Genomic DNA, 20,993 nt, shown 5'->3' on the forward strand with positions numbered 1-20,993 from the left:
GCAGCCAGTCCGTGGTTGCCTCCAAAAACTGATGATTTTGCAGAATTGTGAGTTGGACCAGTGGCTTAAATGATAAAAAGTGTCTTTTTTGGAGCTGTACAGGCTGTACCTCCCAGGGAGAGCTCCCTGGAATTGAGGGGGGAGCAGAGTTTGAAGGATTAATTCCTCTGGCAGCCTCTTGGAGCTCTCAGACGGGTGCCTGGCCCCCTGTCATAGAATGCAGCTGAAAAAAGGAGTGGCTGTTCAGTGGAGATTCATTCTTTGGTCACTGACACTCCATTTTTTGGGAGGTGTTGCTGCAATAAAAACGAAACTCATTCTCAAAAATGCTGAATCTGGGCAAAAAGTTCCTGAGGGTGCAGTGGAGATAAGTTTCCTGCTCTTGGGGAGCTTGGTACTTTGATCCTCTGGTGTAATAAACCCATTTATGACTCGAGCACTGAAGTTCTAAGAGTGGTTCAGAATGTCACAGGTAAGCAGTGGCCAGTTGGTTCTGTAGAAGTGCCTTTTTTTTCTTTTTTTTTACCTTTTTAGACCTCATTCTTGCAGCACTTCCATCCTCACTGCTCTGATGGAGTGGGGGCTTCAAGCTGCAGAGAGATGGAGCTTTAATGTAAAGGAATAAAGTAGCTCTAGGAAATGAAAGGAAGGCCACAAATGTTCCCAAATTCTTAATCTCCTGGCATCTCTTGCAGTTTAATTAAAACTAATCTGCTTGTTGCAATTTAGGGGGTAGTTTGTTCTTCGTTCTTCTGGACAACAGAGGGTTCAGTATTTTTGTTGGGCTTTTTCCTTCCAGTCAGCGTTTCCTGCTCCTCATTTTAACACTTTTCCCCTGTTTGCCATTTTCTTGTTACCTGAGATAGGTGGCAAGGGGGAAAAAATGCTTTGGGATTGAAGGTCTCTGGAAAGGAGAAGCTGCAAACCAGTTCCTGTTCCTCTGCAGTGCCAGTTCTGGTGTCATTTTGCAGGCACAGATCAGTGAACCACAGGCCATTAAGGAGAGTAAATTTGTTGTGAAGCCCGTGTTGAATGAGAAGAGCTGGAGGTGCAGAGGCCAAATTGAATCCCTGGGGTTGTGCATGTTAGAAATCCTCCTTGTGGGAGCCCTGCCAGCTCCAGGGAGCTCCGGGTTTGCACAGAGGGTTCATCCAGTGCAGGTGAAAACTCCTTGGCAGCACATCCCAGTTTCTCCAAATGCAGTGGGCTGAGCTGTGAATTCTCCTCCTGCAGCTGTGGCAGAGCTCATGTTCCTCCTCCTGAGCACATGGATGGAGAGGGGAAGGTGTTGGAGCCTTGGGAATGCTGGTTAAAAATTCCTGCTTGGGTTTTATTTGCAGCTGGTGAAGTGGGGACCCCTGAACTCTACATTCCCTGGGGGTCTCTCAGCCTGGGTTGGGTGTCAGGAGGAGGAGGTGTGATTGTGCCAGGTGTGATTGTGAGGCCAGCAAGGCACAAGGGTGAAGTTTTAACTCAAATGAAGCTGGTGGTTCAGAGCAGCCCATGGGCACAGTTGGACTCTGTGCTCAAACTCCTCAGAGCTCTCATCTCTCCCCCCCTCCCTCCCTCTGGAGAGATGCAAACAGCAGAACTCATTAGATAGCAACATTTACAGCTCTCCACAGTAGCATTTCCAAGTTTTCATTCCACTTCCTTTGATGTTTTGCCCAGTAAGAATTAGGACAGTAATTTCAAGCCGGTGGCAAATTCAATTAACTCCTTTGAAAGTGCCACACGCCTTCAGGTTGGGAACCAGCTGAGGGGGCCAATTTATCCATCATGGGCTTGGGGTTTGGCTTTTACAAATCTGAGTGAAAATGCCACTGAAACAGTGACTTCTGTGCTTCTGTGAACCCCTTCTTTCGGAGAGATCAGCCCCAAGAGTGGCTTTGTGCCCCTTTTATTCCAAATCTCTTTGTCCAAAGTGCACAGAAGAAAGGAACACAATGTTTTAGGAGCACTGAGCTGCTGTGATGCCAACAGGCTGAACACAAACCAGGGGCTGAGCCCTCTAAAACCAGTGGCAAAACTTGATTTCTGTGGTCATGTGGTAGTTGAAACAGTTTTTTGGGGTCAGGAGGATCTCTTTAAGGAACAAGACCGTGTTTAAATATATTTTTGGCAGAACACTAATTATTCAGGCTGGCTGTTGCTGCTCAGGTTTCAAAGGGGCAGAATAAAGCTGCAGGGCTTGGAAGGTGGGCACCTTGCACTCCAAGCACCCTTTAAACCTCACAGGGTCTCCAAACCCCCTGTCAGGGTGGCACCCAGAAGATGGAGAGGAGCAGGTCTGGTGTCCTGAGTGTTGGGAAGGTCACTGTGGCACAGGGAATGGATGTCCTGGGGAATGAAGGAAGGAAGGAAACGCTCAGAGGATGTGCTTTGTGGGATTGGAGCTGGGGACAGATGCAGCTGTGGCAGCACCAGGCTCTGGGGTTGGTGGAGCAGCAGGAACATCTTGGGCACTTTTCTGCTTCATCCTGCTCGGGGTGAGGCTCAGGAACTGCAGGTTGGTGGCACTGGTTTCTTGGAGGGTGGCTGGGGGAAGTTTGGCTGGATGAAGGGAGGAGCTGCCAGGAGCTGGGTTGGGAAGCCTTTGGTCCAGGAGCACCTTCCAGCTGGGAACTGGAGGGTTTTTTGGGATCAACCACACCTGAAACACAGGCAGCCTTAAAAAACTGCTTGACACTGGGGCTAAACTTCTTCCTTTATCTCCCCTTGTCATGTCTGAACACTGTTAGGGGGACGTTGTTCTCACTGGGGGCAGGAAGGAGACGGATGCTGGGATGCACTGGGAGCTAAAATTAAAGCATTCCTCTAAACCACAGCCTAATTAATCATAGAAGCACAGAATTCCTGCTTGGAACAGACCTCAAGGATCATCTGGCCCAACCTTTCTTGGCAGAACCTCGAAGAACACCTTAAATAGAAAGATATATCAAAGCAACCTGATAAAAGTTTACAAAATCTTCAAGAGGAGAGGCCAGGCTGTTTGATTTTTTTCCACCTGTGGGGAACTTTCATGCTGTTCCAAAGAGACTGGAATTGCAGGTCTGCTTTTTTGGTTATTTTTTTTTTTAATTTCTCAAGCACCAGGTTTGGTTGGGTGCTGGATATTCAGGAGCAGGTTGGCTCCCACCCTGACTTATTTCTGCCCTGGCTCACAGCTCTCCCTCTCACTGCAGACATCAGCTGAGACAGCTAATGTAGATTAATCCCTTATCTGAGCTCAAAATCCCCAAGGGCCCTTTAGAGTGAAAATAAGAAAAGAAGAAGAGGAGAGCCCAGTGAGGAAAATGTCGCAGTGCAAAAGATCTGTGTGTGTTACCTGGATGGAAATCAAACCACACACTTTGGGGGGGGTCAGTTCCCAAGAATTTGGCTGCTCCCACCCCAGGCACCCTCCAAGGGACAAAACAGCTCGTGCTGTGCTCTTGTTGCTGCTGCTGCCCAAATCAGTGTGTTTAGGATGTGTTTTTCCAGGCTGTTTGCAGTTTAGGTGCACTCTGAGAACCGAATCTCTTTTATTTTTACACCCCTCCCGTGCTATAAACACTCAGTGATAAATATTTGAGGGGAAATGAGCGATGGGAGTTCTGCAGACATGAAAATATGGGTATTATCTCTTTATTTATTTATTTTTTTCCCCTTGTAATCAGCGTGTCTGTCGCTTCAGCAGTTCTGGATTGTCTCAGTTTGCCTGATTTGAATGTGAGGAGCTCTAATTAAAATCCCTGGGCTGATTTGTGGCTGCTCCAGAGCATTGGTGTGGAGCTGGCCCTGTTAAATCAGCCCCTGGGAGCCCTTGTGTAACCTCCAGAGCCATCTCTATTCCCATGGGCTGGGCTTGGGGAGTTGTTTTTTTTCTAAAGCAGTCCAGGCTTTAAGAGATTAAACTGAGTCCAGAATCTGAGCCAGTCTGTGCTGGAGAGAGAGAGACAGGATTAACCAAAAGATACTGATGGCTGAAAACCTTCCCCAAATTTGGGAATTGGTTCCATGTTGACTGTTTGTGCAGGACGGACTCTGCAAACCTGGGATTCTCTGCCTGTCCCATCTCCAAGATAATCCATTATTCAGGAAAAATCTTAGACTTTGATCAAGTTGGATCTGGCAGGAAACACCCTCCTTTGGAGGTGGTTATTGGGATAGCCTGAGGTTGGAAATGGAAGTGTTGGAAGCATGGGGAGGACAGTGGCTCCTCCTGCTTTTTTCTTGGCTCTCCAAAGCAAGAATTGAATCTAAACCCCAGCAGTTACAGAATCCAGATTGGAAAGGGCCAAGTCACATCCTCCTGCACGGGCAGGTGCTGTCATTTCTCATTTAATGCCCGTTTTTAAGACAACCACACTTAAAAATGCTAAAACCAAGTAAAATGTATTTCTGTGTGTGAGAGCAGCCTGAAACAATAAGAACACAAGATGTTAAAAGTCATGAAAGCACAGAACCATGGAATGGTCTGGGTTGGAAGGGACCTTAAAGATCATCTCATTCCACCCACCTGCCATGGGCAGGGATAGTCCCACCTCGAGCTCGTCAGAGCTTTGACTCTGAAGTCTAATGATGCCAGTTAATTACAGCATTTCCAGCTGCATAATCCTGTTATTCTGGATTACTTGTGTTCAAAATGCTGAGCAGCCACTTGGGACTTTGTAAAATTGAGACTGAATCTCAGCATCAACCCTTCAGCAGCGGGAATATTTTTAATAACAGTCATAAAATGTACATTTTTCCCCAGAGTTGAACCATGACTTCCTTTTTTTTTGAAGAAGAAGCAGCAGCCTGACATCTAAACTTTAATTATTCTATTCTCAATTTTTCAGACACAAATTCCTGGGAAGTTACAAGAACGTTTTTCGCTCGAAACATCAAAGAGCCTTTGTTCCCGCCCGGAATTAATTCCTTGGGCAGTCCCTTGTTTTTTAAATAAAGCCCCTGTGTTTTTGGTGCTGTCTTGGCACCAGAGAACATACCAGGCTCCTCCAAAGGGGGCTATCCAGCAGCAGGGCCGTTTTTTAATCCGGGACTGTGGCAGCATAAAAAGCAGGGGAACTTCTGTTTCCCTTGCACTGGGGGTTGACTTTTTGGTTGAAAGATGGAATGAGATGGAGTCTGGTTGTTGCAACAGCTCTGAATGTGAGTCTTTGTTCCCAGGAAGCAAAGCCAGCCCTCTCCTATCAGATGGTGTGAGGGCAGGCTGGGGGGAAGTGGGACATGGCATTTGGAAGTGGTTCTTGTGTCTTTGTGATGGGTGGAGGGGGGGGTTTGGTTTGAGCCAAGTCAGAGATAATGGATCTTGCAGTGGCTGTGCTTTTCAGGCCAATAATCCACGTTTCAAATGCACTTGTTGAGAGAAGGATTCCCTTTCATTCTGCTTTGAGATCCACACGAAATGGGATGTGACAGGTTCTGCCTTGGTCGCTGGGTTTGGGTGTTTTAGCTGAGCTTTGCTTTTGGGACAGCCTTGACAATGAGTTATTCTGGGGGTAAAAAGGGTCTGGGAATTAAACTATAGTGGAATCATAAAATGGGTTGGTTTGGAATGGACTTCCAAGTGCCAATCCAGTGCCATCCTTGCCACGGGCAGGGACACCTTCCACTAGCCCAGGTTACTCCAACCTGGCCTTGGGCACTTCCAGGGATGAGGCAGCCACAACTTCTCTGGGAATCCCATCCCAGCACCTCCACACCCTCCCAGGGAAGAATTTCTTCCCATATCCCATCCAAACCTCCTCTCAGTTGGAAACCATTCCCCCTGGAACTGCTGGATCTCCCCCTGGTTCCACCGAGATCCAGCTCAGGCTCCGTGAGCTGCTGACAGACCTCTTGCAAATTTAAGCTTCTCTCCAGGCTCTTTGTCCAAAAGTGAAGCTTTTGTGGGGTTTTGGAGTGTGTTTGGGGGGTTTTATTTGTAATATAATTGTGCTTCTCCTTTTCTGCCCCATGCACAACACGGAGGCTTCGTGCTGTGTCCGTGCCTCTGGGTGGTGTCTCATGGATCAGGAATGTGTGTGCTGGGATAAATCTGGTGTCTTCCTACCACTGGGGGGGAGTGACACAGCTTAACCTGCTCTTCCCATCGTGCTGCTGCCAAACTGGGCCTCCTGAGAACCTCCCAGCTCTCCACAGGGATCCCTCAGGGCCCTGGAGAGCCCAGGCTGTGCCAGGTTCCCTCTGCCCTCCGTGTTTGTGGGGCTGGCTCTGGGGGAACCCAGCACCCACCCCCACTTGGGCAGTGCCTCTGGAGTTCCTTTACCATCCATTCTGAGGACTCACCTTCTGCCCTGAAGCAGGAGAGTTGCTTCTTATCTTCCCCTCGTGACTGGCTGCTGTCATCAGTCATGAAGTTATCTGCTGCCTTTTCCCAATGCTCCCTCCTCTGACCTTCCCTCCTCATGGATTCCATGTCTTACACTTCCCACTAATCCAGCTTGGAGGCCTGTGAACCAAATAACATGAGATGTTGCCTCTGGTTGTGCTCCTCATGAAACAAACCCATCTTCTGGGTCGCGTTCTCCACCTCGTCCTCTTTATTTAGATTAAATTTGTTAGACTTCAGTGCTGCTTTTCATCCAGGAGGATAAAAGGAGCAGGATCATCACTCCAAAGTGAATTTCAAAGGACAGAATCTCAGCTGAAGTTTAGCTTGGAGCAAAAAGACTTAACTTCAGATATTCCTGCAAATTTGAGGACAAAAGTCTCTGCCTTATTTTCCCTTCTTGCTGCTCTGTCGGGATTTAAATGAAGGGGTTTGATTTTTTTTTCCTGCCATGGCCGTGTTTGTCATGCACAGTTTCCTTTTGCTTTCAAGTCTGAGAGAGGTCAGATTAAATACACACACTAAAAAAGAGGCTGAGCAGCACAAATCCCTGCAGATGGGCTGTTTGGGACTCCCAGCAGCAGGAAGCATCACTTGCAAACAGGGAAAATATGCCAGCAATTTGTCTTTTCTAACCTTGTGCAGAACCACTGGGGAGGAGGTTTTATGTGCAGTGCCCCTCTGCTCTGCCTTCACTCAGCCTGGCAAGGCAAGATACTCCAAAATTGCCTTTTGTTGTTGTTGTTGTGCAGGGGCAGAAGTGAGTTCCTTTACTTCAGTGCTGGGATGTCAGTGCTTAAATTTTGGGATGTGAAACCTGTCTGGTGCAGCAGGGAGAGGGAAGGGAACTGCAGTGTTCAGTTCTCTGGCTTGTGGCTGTTGTGATCTTTGGGGAGGGGAAGGGAACTGGGGAGTTCTTTGCTCTTTGGTTTGAATTCCCTCTCTGTGTTCTCACAAGAAAGGCTGCTCTGACACCCACCCACCTTTCCCTGGACTCTGGGGCTGCTCAGGCTGCTTTTGTCTGGAGCTAAAGCAGCAATTTAGGGAAAAATGCAGCCTGGTATTTGGATAATGTGTGTTTGTCCCAGAAAAACCCGAGGCATCTGCAAATTGCATGTAGGAATCCCTGTGTGTGTGTGTGAGACGTGCAGCACAAGGATGAGGAGCTGTTGGGATGAATCCAGAGAGGGCCAAGAGCTGGAGCCCCTCTGCTCTGGAGACCCTCTGGGAGAGCTGGGGGGGTTCACCTGGAGGAGAGAAGGCTCCAGGGAGAGCTGAGAGACCCTTTCAGTGTCTAAAGGGGCTCCAGGAGAGTTGGAGAGGGACTGGGGACAAGGGATGGAGGGGCAGGACACAGGGAATGGCTTCCCACTGCCAGAGGGCAGGGTTAGGTGGGATAGTGGGGAGAAATTCTTGGCTGTGCCTCTTCACAGCCATGGCCAGGAATCCCAAACAGCACTTTGGGACAGCTGTAACCACGGGAGGAAACTTCAGCAGACAAAGTGTCATCAGCCAATTCAGGAGTTGGCCCAGACACTCTGCCTTCAACCTCCTGAGTCTGCTGACACGTTCATTAACAGGTTATTAATGTCCATCCTCTGCCTGGTGCCTGGTCCTCACCTGAGCAGTGCCAGTGACACTGCAGTGTCCCAGGGCACGTCCTGGGGGACTCCAGAGGGAGCTGGGGTTGTGTCATCCTTCCACTCTGATCCTGCTGCAGCTCGGGGAGGTTTGGAGATATCCCATCCCAGTCATGGATTGCAACATCCCTGCTTGATCTCTGGGATTTGGCAGGTTTATCCCAACGGGAGGCACAGCCACAGGGAGTTTGCTGCCCTTTGGGTTGGGTTTTGCTGCTGCAACCCCCTGCAGGATTATTGTCTGGGTCTGTTGGAACAAATTCTTCTGAACTGAATCAAGTCCAGCATTCCCCATCAGTTCATCTTTGGCCATGAACATTATCCAGATTTTTCTGTTAAAATGTTGATGGAGTGTTTTTTAATTTTGGGCCTATTCTGGGGCCTTTGAGGTGTTGATGAACATCCAGATCACCAGTCAGTTTTTAATATATTGATTTACAGCACCCTTGGGGGCAGGGAGAGGAAACTGGATGTCGAAGCAGCTCGTGCCTTAGGAGCAAAAGCCCAGGAATATTCCTGCAACCTGGAATATTCCCAAAATTCTCTGGAAAACCATGTGGTGGATTCAATGCAAAGTCCATGTGTGTCTGCAGGCATAAATCAGTGCCTCTGGGAACACTCCCTGCCCTGCAGCACAGGAAAAGAAGTGTCTGCCTGTGCTCAGATCCAGCAGGGATTCACATCTCCTGCTCCTGGGGGACTATTTTTAGTTCCAATATTTGAGAGGCAGCTCCTATCTGTGAGATAATTTCCTGTGTGGTCACCCACAGTCGTTTGGAGCCTTTCCAGGAGGCAATAATTCCTCATCCTGACGGGAAAGATGGGCACTGGATGTGGGTCTGTGACAGAAAAGCTCCACTCTTTTATTTATTTATTTGGTTTTCCAGGCAGAGCCCTTCAAATCCAAACCTTGGGCAGTCTGAAGGATTTTCCCAAAGCCTCCTGAAAACGTTTGTGGGATTTATTTGCTTTCTTTAAAACAAACACGGCGTTTATTCACTAATAAATTAGCTCAGGGATATGTAAATATAAGATTTCTGCGTGTGGGAAGGTTGCCTTGTGTGTGATCTGTGCTTAAATCGATGTTTAAATAAATGAAGATGCCCCAGTTTGGTAGAGGAGTGTCTGTCCTGACTTTGCTGATCAGCTCATGGACCCAGAGAAAAGCCTTTCCCTGCTTTTATGTCTCTTTATTTGGGCTGGTTTGAAAGCAAATTCAAATTAAACTTTCTCCTCTTGTCTCCAAGGAGGGCTCTGCTTTTGGGCTTAATCCTATTCCCTATGGAAATCTGATAAGATCCAGATTAGCTTTGTCTTTGGGAGGGATTAAATTTGTGGAGAATCTCAAGTTTTCGTGCTAAAATTGGGTCTTGTCTGGGGAGATCCTTGAGTAGCAAATAATCAGAGTATTTTTTAGCATAGAATAGGGGTGGGTTTTATCAGAACATCAAATTTGTGGTGTTTTCCAACACTCCATTAGTGAGTGCTATGAAATGCTATAAAAAAATGATAATTACTGATTGATCCCTGATGCCTGAGGTCGTGGGCAGGTTGTCCTAAGGACTCCTAGATCTGTATTCTGGGCAATAAAATAACTGTATTATTATCCTGGCTGTGAATAATAAGATTTCTTCCCCTTGCAGGGCAAAATCTGGGAACAGATACCCCGCCCCCCCTTTTCCAGAGGATTCCTCACCCCTTAATGACTTTATAGTGCTTTTCCAAAATGCTGCCCTGCCTTGGGCAGGTGCCACCAGCCAATAATTGAACCCCTGGCCCCTCATAATTGTGTTTTTTCCCTTTTTTTTTAGCCATCTACAACTACGAGGCCGCTCAGGACGTGGAGCTGTCGCTGCAGGTCGGGGACACCGTTCACATCCTGGAGATGTACGAAGGTGGGTCCCACTTCTTGCTGCTGCTTTTTTGGGAAGGAAAATGTAACAAATGGAGGTTATTTTTCTGAAATAACAGCAATTTTACATCTGTGTTTTCCACTCCTGCCGTGCCTGAAGCGCTTTGTTACTCGGTACTGAGTTTTAAAATGGTATTAAAAATGCAGAAAATAGAGAAAATTTAACGTAGCTTTTGGGTTCCTGGCAGAGTTTAACAAGGTGAGATTTCTCTGTGTCTCAAGGCAGAGCTACAAGATAAAGGAACACTTAATTCTGGCTCCTCATTCCAGTTTTCACACCACACCTCTTTGCTTTGGCTCCTCTTTGGGCCGTGCCAGGCCTGGCACTTCCATTGATCTGATGAATTGATCCAGCTAAAAATAATAATAATAATAATAATAATAATAATAATAATAATAATAATAATAATAATAATAAAATAAAATAAAAATAACTGTATATAACAGGCAAAATATCTCTGCATAAGAGGCAAAATATCTGTATATAACAGGCAGAATATCTGTACATAACAGGCAAAATATCTGTATATAACAGGCAGAATATCTGTACATAACAGGCAGAATATCTGTACATAACAGGCAAAATATCTGTACATAACAGGCAGAATATCTGTACATAACAGGCAGAATATCTGTACATAACAGGCAAAATATCTGTACATAACAGGCAGAATATCTGTACATAACAGGCAAAATATCTGTACATAACAGGCAGAATATCTGTACATAACAGGCAGAAAGAATATCTGTACATAACAGGCAGAATATCTGTACATAACAGGCAGAATATCTGTAGATAAGAAGGAAAATATCTGTAGATAACAGGCAAAATATCTGTAGATAACAGGCAGAATATCTGTATGTAATCCTACTAATTTGTGACTTGATTCTGCAAAAAGACCCAAGAAAGAGGGAGTGTCAAGAAGCAAAATTCATGCAGAGGATGCATTTTTTATTTCCCAAAATGTTGGGGTGTTTCTTTCTTTCTTTCTCTCGATTTTTAAGCAACCTCATTGTTTAACTTGTAATCAGCTCTTTAAACAGGTAGTCAAGAACAGGGAATGTACACCCAAATAACATCCCTTTTTTTTTTGCCTGGAATTATCCCAGGCTGGAATTTTCTCCAGTGGGAGAGAGAAAATCGCCTGGAAATTGTTGAGGAGAGTGAATGTTTTCATCTGGGAAAGGGGAAAAGGGATTGTTTTCATCTGGGAAAGGGGAAAAGGGATTGTTTTCATCTGGGAAAGGGAAAAAGGGATTGTTTTCATCTGGGAAAGGGAAAAAAGGGATTGTTTTCAGCTGCTGAGCCCTCCGTGTGCAATCAAAGCCCGTGGCTGAGGCACCTCGGAATTCCCGCCGTCCAACTCGACCCTTTTCCCACAAAGTGCAGCCAAAAAACTCAGGCCCAGACGTTTGTGAGCGGAAAGGGGAAGGTGTGGATTGTGTCAGAGGTGGGAACTCTGCTGTGGGTCTGCTCTGGTTCCCCATAAATCCATCTCAAACCCCCTCGGTTCTGTATTCCGGCTGCTTGGCAGGAAATTCTCGCCTCTTGTCATCTCCAATTTTTGGGACATCAGCTCTCTGCTTTTTCCAGCTTTTTCCAGCTCCTTGTGGGTTATATTTTGGAAGGAGGGGTGTTCTCCCAGCTCCCTGTGGATTGTGTTTTGGAAGGAGGGATGTTCTCCCAGCTTTGGGTTTTGGAGGAGGGGTGTTCTCCCAGCTCCCTGTGGATTGTGTTTTGGAAGGAGGGCTGTTCTCCCAGCTTTGGGTTTTGGAGGAGGGGTGTTCTCCCAACTCCTTGTGGGTTTTGGAAGGAGGGGTGTTCTCCCAGCTCCCCATGGGTTGTGTTTTGGAAGAGGGATGTTCTCCCAGCTCCTTGTTGGTTGTGTTTTGGAAGGAGGGATGTTCTCCCAGCTCCTTGTGTGTTTTGGAAGGAAGGATGTTCTCCCAGCTCCCAGTGGGTTTTGGAAGGAGGGATGTTCTCCCAGCTCCCTGTGGGTTGGGTTTTGGGAGGAGGGATGTTCTCCCTCCTGCCAACAGAGCTCCAGGGTTTTGTTCCTCTAATATCTGTTCTTATCTGGGTACACAAGTCTCAACCCAGGGAAAACTTTCCATGCCACCAGGGCGGAGGCTCTGCAGGAAGAAAAGGCTCAGAGATGCCCCAGGAGGCCCTTTTTTGAGCAGGGTGTGAGTTATCCCTGCAGCTCCTGGCCAAGGCTGTTCCATGGGCTATCTCTGACGTTCCTTAGGGAATTGTTGTCAAGTTTTCACTTGGAAAAATCCTGCTTTAGCTCTTACTCCCCACCTCAGCATCTGGTGTGAGTTACCAGGAGGTTCTCAGGGCTGTTGTTGGTCACCTGGAACATTCCTCCTTTCTCCTCCTGGTTTCCTCAGCCAGGTGTCAAAGAGCCTTCCCAGGAGAGCTCTTTGTGTGGGATTTGGGCTGGCCCTGCCCTGTCTGGAGGGCTCCAAGTGCACAGTGTGTCCCCTGGCAGGGAGGCAGCAGGGTTGGGCTTTTGGTGTGAACAAGAAATGTTATCTGGCCCTGGAGACACAACACTGATAGAGCTGAGCCCCTGGGGGAGAGGAAAGGGCGATAAAGTGAATTAAAGTGTCAGCAGAAGGTGCAGTTTGGGCCAACCTTTGGCTTGGCCAGGGGCTGAGGTGTCTCACCAACCCTCAGGGAAGCACCTGCAGTCAGGGGCTGCTCTTGTGCTGCCTGGTGGCTTCACAAGGGGGGAAAACACCTTGGAATTGTAAAATCCCTGCTCAGCTGTGCTCCCACGTGCTGCCTGCAGGTAGAGGGCTGTCACAAAGGCTGGAAGGCCTTGGAAGCGTGGAATTCCTGAGCTGGAAGGGACCCCCAAGGGTCAGAGTAATACTGCTGGCCCTGCACAGACACCCCAAAATCCCACCCTGTCCCACAGTGTTGTCCAAACCCTCCTGGAGGTCACCACTTTTCTTAGGTTAAAATAAACCCAGCTTGGCCTTGCTAGTTGAGATCTCTTAGCACTGGAACCTGCAAAGCCAGGGTTGTTTTTTTTTGTTTTTCCCCTCCTTTCCCTGGCTGCCTGTGAGGTGCTTGAAGGGCACAAGGTATTTGTGCAGAATTCCTTGTTCCACTTGATAACGAGATAACGCAGCGTGGCCTTCTGCCAGAAATATTTGAGACTCTGCACACGCTGCAAAATCTCCAAGGAAAGAAGGAAAACTTGCTGCATCCAGTGCTTTGGAGGCTGGTTCAGTGCAGGATTTACTCTCTGGGAATCTGTCCTTGAGGATGAGCTGGGAGGAGATGTTGCTGTTTAGAGGAAACTCTTATTATTTATTATTTTTATTATTATAATTTCAGGGAAGCTGTGGGAAATGGCCCAGTTGTGGGGAGAAGGAATGTCTGCTCACATACCTGGTTCTCATGGCTTTCTTCTCCTGCTGAAAATCAGTTTACACTGACTTTCTGCCTGGTTTCAGCCTTTTCTCTGAGCCCTGGAGGGGGTGAAGCAATCCCTGTGTGTGGGGGGAGACAGGACAGGGCCCTGCAGGAGGAACAAAGACCTTGTGGTTCAACCCCTGACCTGGGCTTGCCCCACCCTGGAGAACTTGCCAGCATCAAACCACTGCCATTGGAATATTTTCTTGTAGATTTTCCCATCTTTTCCGTGCTGCAGAAAATCCATTTAATGAAGGGTAAAACTGAGGACCTGATCCCGAGAAACACCCAAACTTTTGGATGTTTTTTTGCCAGTTCAGTGTCCTTTTTGTGGTCTCAACCAGATTTCAGTTCGTTGTAGGAGCTTAAATGTGCTGGGTCATCATCAACTGAAGAACTTTTCTCCTGCTTGGTGAAAATACCCAAACACTTCAATAATCTCTCATTCCTCTGAAGTTTAGGCATATTTTGGGGGGTTTTTAATAAGAAGAAATCACGTCATCAGTCGACCACTGGCAAAAGATGGTGTTCCTGTTCCAGGGATGGGCAAAATTACTGAAAACAGGAGCAGAATTCCGATAAAAAATGGCACGAGGTGCTTGCAGAAATAGCTTTTGCATCATCAGACACAACAGGGTTTGATGCAATGATTGCAAAACATTTGACAGGAATGTGCTCAGTGCCAAGAGGCCATTTGAAATATGAGGAAGTTGTGCTGTGGAGGGGCTGAGAGTGGCAGATGGAATTGAGATCACTGGGAAAACACTCCTGGCAAATTCCGGGGGCTTTGTCTCACACCCTGAGCAACTTGGACTTTACTGTTCAATTAATGACAACTTAGGTAAAAATAGAACCTAAATCTTCTCATCCCTAATCCAGTACCTCATCCATGGGTCCATGGTCAATGGATAATCTTATTTTCATCCTGTGCAAGGAATGGAATTGCTTCTTTGCTCCTGACTTATTCCTGGAATATTGGAGTTTCTGTGGTTGAGGTGCCTTCCCATTGCTGCAGAAAGGGGTCAAAACTGCACTTGAAGAGAAAAAAAGACCAAATACAACAAGAAACACACAAAAAAGCCCCATCAAAACACAAATATAACCACTCTAAACTCTTAATTTATGGTCAAGGGGTCTCAGATTTGTGGTTCTTTGTGGGAGGTTCTTTGCTGAATATATCAATGTTGGGGGAGGAACAACAACAAACCCCACCAACAAACAAAAACCCAAATAAACCAGCCTCCCCTCCTCTCTTCTTCTCTCCTTTGCCTGATTATTCCCTTAAATCCCTTTGCCTTCTTGGTGCTGCCACTCAGCTGGACATAATCCTGTGGGAGCAGGGGGGTTGTCTGGCTGACTGAGCACCATCCATGAGTTAGGGACTATAATCCATATATATATATATATATATATACATATATATATATATACATATATATATATATATATATAGTCCCTGTGTGCTTGCTGAGGGACAGGGCCTGTGGGTTTAGTTTTTGGGCAGGTGGAACCTTAGGAAAAGAGTAAAAACTTGGGAATTGGGGTCGTGCAGAGTTGGGATCCTGGCCAGTCTTGAGGTTGGAATGTCTTTGGTGTTTTCCTGGCTGGGGGTCAGGGTGAGACTCAACCCGAGGGATGTGGCCCTTTAAAACAGGGCAGATTCTTCTCCTCATGGGTTCAGTTGGTTGTTTTCAGGGCAGGAACTTCGGGAGGACTCAGGGGATGGAAACTTGGCTGTGGCAAAGAGAGGAACCCAGTGCAGAGGGTGCTGGCACAGCCCAGCCAAGGGGTGCAGGGGAGGAGGGAGAGGAAGACCCCCCATCTCACATGGTTTGGAGGTGCTGGAGGAGAAGGAACAAGGACTTTCCCCCAGCTCTGCCTCTCCCCTCTCTGCTCCCTGAGCAAAGATCCCTTGAGGATGCAAGAAATTCAGCTTTTTTTTTAATAGCTTTGTGTTTTAATGACTTTGACATCAAAATAACCCCCTGGAAGTGTCCAAGGCCAGCTTGGAGCAGCCTGGGTTAGTAGAAGTTGTCCCTGGATGATTTTTAAGGTCCCTTCCAACCCAAACCATTCCATGGGTTTATGAAAATACAGGTCAGAGCCCAGGTGCTGAAGAGAGAAGAAATGTCCCCCTCAGTGACACATCCTTCTGAGTCCTGGGGATCACAGCTGTTATTTTTATCTTGTACTCTCTAGATCTTGATCAGATAATATTAATAAGCAGGATCTGTGCCAGGACAAGCAGTTCAGGCTCCTCCCTAAAAAGCAGAGGTGTCTCCAGAGCAGTAAGAGCTCAAACTGGCAAAATCAATAGATTTTGGTGCTGTGGAAAGGTGGTGGGAATTACACTTGGTGTTTCGTTGCTGTAGACAAGAAAACCATAAATATAAATTATAAATATAAATGAAATATAAATGTAAATATAAATATAAAAGTAAATAAATATAAATATAGATATAAATATAAATATTTTTGTTTCCTTTGCCAGGCTGGTACCGAGGATACACCCTCCGAAATAAATCAAAGAAGGTATGACCTCCCTTTTTATGGCTCTCCTTTTCATCTCACACCTTGCCAGGCCCCATCCAGTGCTCTAATCTGCTGTATTTCTTGTCTGAACATTGTGCAGCTCTCCTGGCCATTGTGTCCTTTTCTTTAGTGACAGAAAAAATACCCCTGAGCTCAAAGTTTCAGAGCCATTAGCTGGATATTCCCCCTCTGGAATCACGAGGAATGCAGCCTGAACTCCCCAAATTAACTGCTCCACATCTGCATCCACGAGTTTATTGCTTTATTATTATTATGCTCTTGGACCTGGACACATCCAGCATTAGTTATATTTAATGGTGATATCAGATTTTTTTATTTGGCTTGGAAAATATTCCAGGAATTGCACACAGCCTGGATCTCAGCCAGGCTGCTTGAGGTTTGTGGATCTGGCCCTGAAGCTGCAGGGAAATCTGGTTTCCCAGAGGATTCCTGGCTCCTCTCTTGTGGTAGCATCCCTCAGCTGCCATTTTTTTTTGGTCATAAAAAAGAATGAGAAGGGAACAGAAAAAGTTTCCTGGAAAGTTGCTCTTAAATAATAGAAATTTAGGAATTTCTACAGATGCCGGGGGAGCTTTTCTAGAGAGACACAAGTCCAGGGCAACCTGGCAGATGAGTCCGGGAATGTTTTGTAGCAAGGACAAATGAGTAGAATTGACAATTTGCAGGAATTTTCTGCATGTCATGCAGGAAGATGAGTGTCTTTAGAGGGAAACAAGGAATTGCCTTCTCTGAGGTGCCAAATATCAAATATAGTGCTGAAATGTGGACTCTTTAATGGCTTTTTTCCTGTGATACTGGGACATTTCTTTCCCTTTTCCCCTCCTTTCTGCTAAATGTATTTTTGTCCCCCTCCTAACCCAGGCTGTGCTTGATTCCTCTGATTTCTCTGTTTATTTTTAGGGCATTTTCCCCGAAACGTACATCCATTTAAAAGAGGCCATCGTGAAGGACCGGGGGTAGGTCGGCAGCCAAACCAGGGGAATGTAAACCCCAAAACCCCCCATTCCAGGAGCTGTGGGGGTGCCAAACACTCCTGCTCTGCCTCTGAGCAGGGTGTGCCTCCTGTGCCAGGCTTCCAGGGCTGCATAATTTCATTTTTCAGAGCAGCTGTGGGGTGGGTGCAGGAGGAGGCTCTTGGCAGGATTTAGGAAGCTCTGCTAGACCAGTTAGGAGTGGGGCAGGTCAGTGGAGCTCCTCTGAGAACTCCTGCAAGTCAGGAGAGCCTCCTGCTCCCAGGCAAGGACCCAGCAGGAGTGTGGAGTCCTTCCTGTCTTGGAAAACATTTAAGGAAATGACTCCTGGTAGCTGAGTCTCTGGTTGTCAGAGCCAGAGGAAAACAGCAGTTGCAAAGGAGGAAGCTTTGTAAAGTGCTCTTTTATTTTTATTTGTTAAATGACTGTTACCACTGCAAGGGGTGGTTCTTCCAAAATGAATTTTTCCCTATTTGTTCTGTTTCTGGGATGGATGCATTGGGAATAACAAGACTGAAAGAGGCTTGGATTAAAAATGGATAATGAATGTGCATGTGTGTGCTGGAGAACATCTTTAGAGTCTTGCCATCCTGTGTGAGTGAACTGTGTGGAAATTATCCCCTCTGAAACTTCCTTTTACATATTTATCAAAAAAAAAAAAAAAGATGTTTGACCATGAAGTTTTAACCCTGAGTGTAAAACCTCCCATTTTCTCCTTTTTTTCCCCCTCCAGGCAACACGAAACGGTGATTCCAAGTGAGTTACCCCTGGGCCAGGAGCTCACCTCCACCCTGAGGGAGTGGGCAGTTATCTGGCACAAGTTGTATGTGGTGAGTTTTCCTCAGTTTTGTCACAGAACCTGGGGTGAGATGAGCCTGGGCTGTTGGCAGGGATGTCAAGCAGCATTTTAACACTTCCATTGTGGCAAAAGTGGTGTTGAGAGAGGCTAGAAGTGCTCTGCTGCACTGCTGTGGGCTCACAGAGCTGAGGTTTGGTGTCATCTTCCTGCATGACATGCAGAAAATTCCTGCCAATTGTCAATTATCCTCATTTGTCCTTGCTACAGAACATTCCTGGGCTCATCTGCCAGGTTGCCCTGGCCTTGTGACTCTCTAGAAAAGCTCCCCCGGCATCTGTAGAAATTCCTAAATTTCCAGTATTGAAGAGCAACTTTCCAGGAGACTTTTTCTGTTCCCTTTTTCATTCCTTAACCCCCTGGCCCAGCTCCAGCCACTGCAGGGTGCTGGGGCTGTGATCAGTGCCTGGGCTGGCCCCTGGGAGCTCTCCCAAGGATTTAATTCCCAGTAGGGTGAGGAAAGACCCCTCATCTGCTGGATCTGTTGAGCCCCCTGACCATGGCAGTCACCTCAGCACCATCACAAGGCAGGACAGGGATTTTTTGGGCTCCCTCAGGTGGGTTTATCTTGCTCCAAGAGCTCCCAGCGAGTTGCCTTCTTTTGAAGGGGATTATTAAGGCACATTAAAAACTCAGACTTGACTTTTCTTCCATTAGCAGCGAGTTCAGCCTGCCCAGAATGTGCTTTAATTGAGATGAGGGGGTTTAAATCTAATCACTGAGCAAATTTTCCTGTTGGAGATCTCACCAGGCCACAAAGTTCATTCTGTTTGTGTGCCACGAAACCACAAGAATTTGTTCCACCCTCTTAATTTAACGAGAAGCTGTATGGGATGGAATTACTGCCTGAAAAGAGAGTTTTGTTCCTGGCTTTTTTTGTTGTTGTTGTTTAATTCCTGAATGACTTGAGGATTGTAGCCTCAGAATCTATTTTTTTTTGAAGAGCAGAAATCTTTTCATGTTCTTGTGCTTCACCAATATAAGTCCTAAAATAGGCTTGGAAAATGTTGTGGTTTGAAATGGATTTGAGTTTGTTTTATTTTCCCTTGCAGTGTGTATTAAAAGAATAATAAAAAAAAAAGGCTAAAGGAGGAAGGAGATATTTGAGGAGAAAAAGGAAACATGAGGAGATTTTTTTTTTTTCCTTTGGCAGCATTTAATTTCACTGCTTTAATTCCTGTGGGTTTCATTACAGCAGTGGGTTTATCTCCACTGCAAAATAAATATAAAAATGGGGGGGAGGTTAACTTGCTTTAGTTAATAGGAATTAGGTGTGGAGATAACTCAGCTTTAGCTGATGGCACATTGAGGTCTGCTCTGTATTGCCCTGAAAACCCACACAAATTGCCTTTTCCTTGCAAGTATTTTTATGCAAGGACACCCTTTTTTTCTTTGTTTATTAAATATATCTCTTTGTTTGTTAAATATATCTCTGATATCCTCCCTGTAGCAACTCAAACCTCTTGTAGTCTCTGTCATCCAAATGGAAAAGAAGATGGTTGTTTAGAACTCCCTTTAGATTTGGGGGGAAATATGAGTGATTTATATCCTTCATGTAATTTAATTAATCATTCACGTTATTTGACAGAGATGAGAATGGGGAAATCACTGAACTGAGTTTCCCTTTCTGCTGTGGGGGAGCAGTTGGGGTTTGCAGTTAAAAATTAACAGCCCTGCTGCTGTTAATTTAATTAAGTCACACCCCAGTCAGGACCAGCAAGGAACCACTGGCCAGTTCCCACTGGCTGTGGGTGGGAGGGAGCCAAAAACCTCTTGAAAGGTCATTTTGGAGCTGAATAACCATAATCATTGTCCCAGAAACTTCCAGTCTGTGGCCCTTCCCTGGGAAAATGAGCTGCTCTTGGCACTCAGAGTCGTCCCAGGTGGCGAAGAGAGGAGGAGACTTGGACTTCCTCTTCAATGGTTTAAATGTTTTAAATGGTTTAATATTTTGTCTGACACTTTTAAAAGCTTATTTACTTCTCCAAGCACACCTTGCTCCAAACAGGGTAGGTTTGCACACACCCATCCATGTTTTAATTACAGCCTTGGAGCTTGGAATTAGAGGAACAAGGTGCATAGATGGGAGTGATTTTGTCAGGGTGGAACCAGCAAAGAGCAGGAGAAGTATTTTTGTTAATTAAGGATGATAACAGCAGGGATGGCAGGAGAAAACTCTTCAGCAGGAGTTTTTGATGTCCTGTTCAGTCAGTGCTGGGTAATTAGAGCTGCTGCTCTCACAGCAGAGATGGAAATGCAAACAGGAGGATCCACTCAGCTGATTGGTTTAGAGCATTTTTAGGGCAATCCCTGACGTGGTTCTGAGCAGCTACAGCTGGGGAGGGGTGTGAAAACATGGGTATGAAAACATGGGCTGGGCCAGGAGCTCTCTGGGAGCAGGGACAGGCCCCAAGGGAATGGCAGGAGCTGGGGCAGGAGGGGGTTCAGCTGGATGGAAGGGAAAGGTTCTTCCCCCAGGGTGTGGTTGGGAGCTGAATATTTGTTCTTTCTGTGTTTCCCCCAGGGTTTGGTCACAGCCCCCCAAGCCTGACAGAGCTCAAAGAGCTTTTGGACAACTCTCTCAGCACAGGGTGGGGTTGTTGGGGTTGGATGGATGATCTTTGTGGGTCCCTTCCAGCTCAGGACACTCCATGATTCTCTATTAAGTTGCCATTCCTGTCTCAGTCTGCTAGAACACCCTTGTGGTCACTCAACATCCTCTCTCTGCCCTGTACATAAAATTCCCCAGCAGAGCACTTATGAAGTGCTTGAAAACACCAGAAACCTATTTTTAGTCTGTGGGGTTTTTCTGAAAAAAAAAAAAAAAAAATGTCCTGGGGAAAGGTGGAGCCCTTGAAGGCACTTAAAGATCTTAAAGACACTTAAACCTTGGCCATGCAAAGCACTGGAGAACTCATTCCTGGGGTCTCATCTTGCAGTATCACACAGGGCCTGTTTCTCAGGTATTTGTAGTTAAATACAACTTGTGGGGTTCTGTAGCTGAGGACAGTTCTGAGCTCACTGAGCTCAGTGGTTTCAGGCTTTTCTTGTTTAAAATTGTCCCTTTTTTCCTGCAGAACAACAAGACAACCCAGTTCAGGCACGTGCAGCAGCTGACCTACAGCCTGATAGAGTGGAGGTCCCAGATCCTCTCGGGGACCCTTCCCAAGGATGAACTGGCTGAGCTCAAGAAGAAAGTCACTGCCAAGATTGACTATGGCAACAGGTAAACCCAAACTCTGCCTGGGGGGCAGGGGGGGATCCCAAATCCCAGGAAATGCACAGTGGGAGTGACCACACACTGAATTAGGC

The 20,993-nt window shown here is 46.5% G+C and overlaps 1 protein-coding gene across 7 annotated transcripts in view; it reads left to right on the forward strand.

Moving 5' to 3' along the window:
* Window positions 1–20,993, forward strand: part of DOCK5 (dedicator of cytokinesis 5) — an 82,609-nt gene that overhangs the window by 6,218 nt on the left and 55,398 nt on the right. For 6 of the 7 annotated variants that reach the window (XM_051811785.1, XM_051811786.1, XM_051811787.1 and 3 more), the window contains exons 2-6: window positions 9,771–9,854; window positions 15,793–15,833; window positions 16,755–16,810; window positions 17,559–17,655; window positions 20,759–20,907. In XM_051811785.1, coding sequence (XP_051667745.1) covers window positions 9,771–9,854; window positions 15,793–15,833; window positions 16,755–16,810; window positions 17,559–17,655; window positions 20,759–20,907 — 427 coding nt within the window. Of the gene's footprint in view, window positions 1–7,753; window positions 8,910–9,770; window positions 9,855–15,792; window positions 15,834–16,754; window positions 16,811–17,558; window positions 17,656–20,758; window positions 20,908–20,993 lie in introns of those variants that run through there. The other variant, XM_051811789.1, reaches the window with a different exon arrangement.

The sequence above is a fragment of the Manacus candei genome, unplaced genomic scaffold (assembly GCF_025592945.1).
Source record: "Manacus candei isolate 608988 ecotype Guabito, Panama unplaced genomic scaffold, ASM2559294v1 h1tg000084l, whole genome shotgun sequence".
Classification (NCBI taxonomy): domain Eukaryota; kingdom Metazoa; phylum Chordata; class Aves; order Passeriformes; family Pipridae; genus Manacus; species Manacus candei.